At 41.7% G+C, this 2,810-nt stretch overlaps 1 protein-coding gene across 1 annotated transcript; it reads right to left on the bottom strand.

Annotated features, from left to right (window-relative positions):
- Positions 1-2,453, bottom strand: ptafr (platelet-activating factor receptor; the record flags this gene model as incomplete). Its single annotated transcript, XM_046063315.1, has 2 exons — positions 2,362-2,453; positions 1-1,089 (listed from the first exon to the last, which is right to left on the bottom strand). A coding segment is annotated over exon 2 (1,083 nt), but the record flags the coding sequence as incomplete, so codon positions are not given.
- Between the last annotated feature and the right edge of the window lie 357 nt (positions 2,454-2,810).

Raw genomic sequence — 2,810 nt, 5'->3', positions numbered from 1 at the left:
CTTTCCTAACTTTTTAATGTGGGCCATGATGAACCTTCTAAACTTCCTTGTGGCAAAAAAATAAACAACAGGATCCAAAATGCAGTTGAGGCCCATAAGAGCCAAGGTGATCTGATGTGCGTCGTTGAGCATCTGATCCGTCTTCTGGTCCCACTTTACATGGCCCCAGCCCTCTTTGATCTGCAACACAGCCAGTGTCCATGGGCCTTGTATTATATGGTGGGGAAGGAAACACAGAACAAACACTCCCACCACTGCCAACAACATCTGCACAGCCCTCCGTTTCACCCCCCTGGGCCTTTTAGTTGAGGAGGACATGCTCCTGGTGGACTTCATAGAATTAAGTGTTGCAGACATGCTGACTTCTGACTGAGCAGGACTTTGAGAAAGTAACGCTCGAACAATAAGGAAGTTACACACCAAGACAAGAAAAAAGACAAGAAAAAACATTCCAATTATTGCAAAATGAGTAACGGCCAATATTTTCTTATGGGAATCAGTTTCATTTTGGTACCCCTCAAAACAGCGAGTGACGTTGTTCTTGTTGGTCCCTGGAGATCCGAGAGTCAGAAATGGAATAGCCATCAACATGGTCAACACCCAGATGACAACGCACACGATGATCCCACGACGCCTGTGGTCTGAAGAGGCCGCATCCAGAGGCCGGGCGACTGCCCAGTATCGGTTGACGCTGATGGCTCCGAGGAAGAGGATGGAGCAATAGGTGTTGATGAAGAACAATGAGCCAGTCAGCCGACACATAAAATCTGAGTAGACCCAGTTGCCGTGGTGACTATAATAGCCAATCCAGAAGGGAAGGGCACACACAAAAAGGAGATCAGCGATGGTCAAGTTAGTCATATAGATGCGGATTTCGCCCATGGCTCTAGCCTCACGGAGGCAGCGCAGGACAAACAGCACGTAAAGGTTGGCGAAGAGGCCCAGGATGAAGATGATGCCATAGACAACTGGGAAGAGGACATAACGAAACTCAGAGTCCAGGAAGGTTGAGTCGTTATGGGCTTCAGAACCCAGACCAGATGTTCCTGTTAGAGTAACTTGTTTTAGAGTTGAGGCCAGCATTTCTGCCTGTTGGAGACAAAACATATCAACATCAGTGTAATGTCCCCAGCATAAATAATTCTGGTGCTTCTTTCAGTCAAAAGAAGTAGAACAATACAAGGCTCCTGCCTGCCCCCATAAAGCTATCCAGTGGTAGATCTTCAAAAGGTCAAGAACAAGGAGGTGTGAAAAATCCATCTGGTGCATGACGCATATCTACTTCTTTGCGTGAAAGTTCTCAGTCATCCGGTTAACCCTCTTTGGATATTTATTTCTGTATCTTCACATGTTTGTTCCTGTCCTTAAATGAAAGCTGTGATTTTATTTCCTTGTTTGTAGCAATAGCCTATATTTTAATTGTTCAAGTGGAGACATGACATTGGCGCATTAGCAACAGACAACGCCTTTATTAACAACACAAGCATATATTCTGATAAAGGAAGGCACAGTATTAGAGCAAGAGGAATTAGGAATTGACAATTAGGCCTACTTCTTGTCATTCCAAACTTTTCATCATAAGCCAACATATTTCTTTTAGAAAAAGGCTAAATGCCCTTATATAATACCTCATGCACCTTGTGCAATAACTTGGGGGAGAGGGTATGGAAGATTTTATTGGACTTTAATATCTGTAACCCACAGAAAACAATCCACAAACATGTACTATGATGCGCAAATATTTCACTATCTACAATATGTAATATTGTATATGTATATGTATTTTTACATTTGTGATGTGTAAAATTCTATCTACAAAAAGTGACTTCTACACACAAAACAGTTTTTGCACATTTGCGGATCATTTCCTGTCAATTTGCAGGTCACGTTACATTAGAATTTTGTCCATTCTGTACCACAGATATCAGTAAACAGAGATCTGTGCATGTGAGAGCAGTTTATTAGCTACACCAGCAGGTATAGGAGCGTGATTGACCTGTATGTTACTCAATGCTGCTGTCCTGCAGTGTTATTTATTATAATGTATTGCCCCGTTTCCCACTGTGAATATTTTTGCATCTGAAAATGTCAGAGCAGAAACTATTTGATCCTGTGCCCAAAATTTGGATATGTCACGTTTTGAGATTTAATAGAATTTTGTGAGCTCAGAGCTTGCTTCGGTATATACTGCTCCTTATTATAACCATTCTGTATTGTTCTTAAATTATCTAAGAAGACTGGTAGCACAGCTTGCTTGCTCATTGCTTAAGTGCCAGCATATTTGAGAAAAAGTTCTCTAATGACTTAATTTACATTGTGTTAACTTATATAATTTTGTAAATAAGAAAGTTAGACTAATACCTTCTCTCAGCGTAGTTTTGTCCCGACTGGAGAGCAAGCGAACAAAGTCTCCAAATAAGGCAGATAACTCCAAATAACAGCTTTGCTTTCAGTTCCTGAGAGCAAAGCTTTCTTTCCTTACAAGAGCTTCTATCCTGAAGTCTGGACACTGAGTTGAAATGGGGTTCCGGCGGTGTAATCAGCTGCGTCCGCATGGTCCTAAAGCCTTCTGAAAGTTGATCGTGTTATGAATGGTTTCTATTAGAAATAATTTTTATTGATAGGCTATACAGTTACGGAGGCCCGGGCCTCAGTGGCCGCAATACTGGCTACGATAATGGCTAGAACATAAATTCGTAATTTAGTCTAGGCTACTAAAAACGAACCCCTGAACTCAACAGGAACTGTTAAGACTGTTTCTCACCTTATTTCTTCAGGTCTGGATCAGTTTTCCTGTTCTGATCTCAACA

Source organism: Micropterus dolomieu, linkage group LG11 (genome assembly GCF_021292245.1).
Source record: "Micropterus dolomieu isolate WLL.071019.BEF.003 ecotype Adirondacks linkage group LG11, ASM2129224v1, whole genome shotgun sequence".
Taxonomy (NCBI): Eukaryota; Metazoa; Chordata; class Actinopteri; order Centrarchiformes; family Centrarchidae; genus Micropterus; species Micropterus dolomieu.
This window is presented reverse-complemented; position numbering and strand designations above follow the sequence as displayed.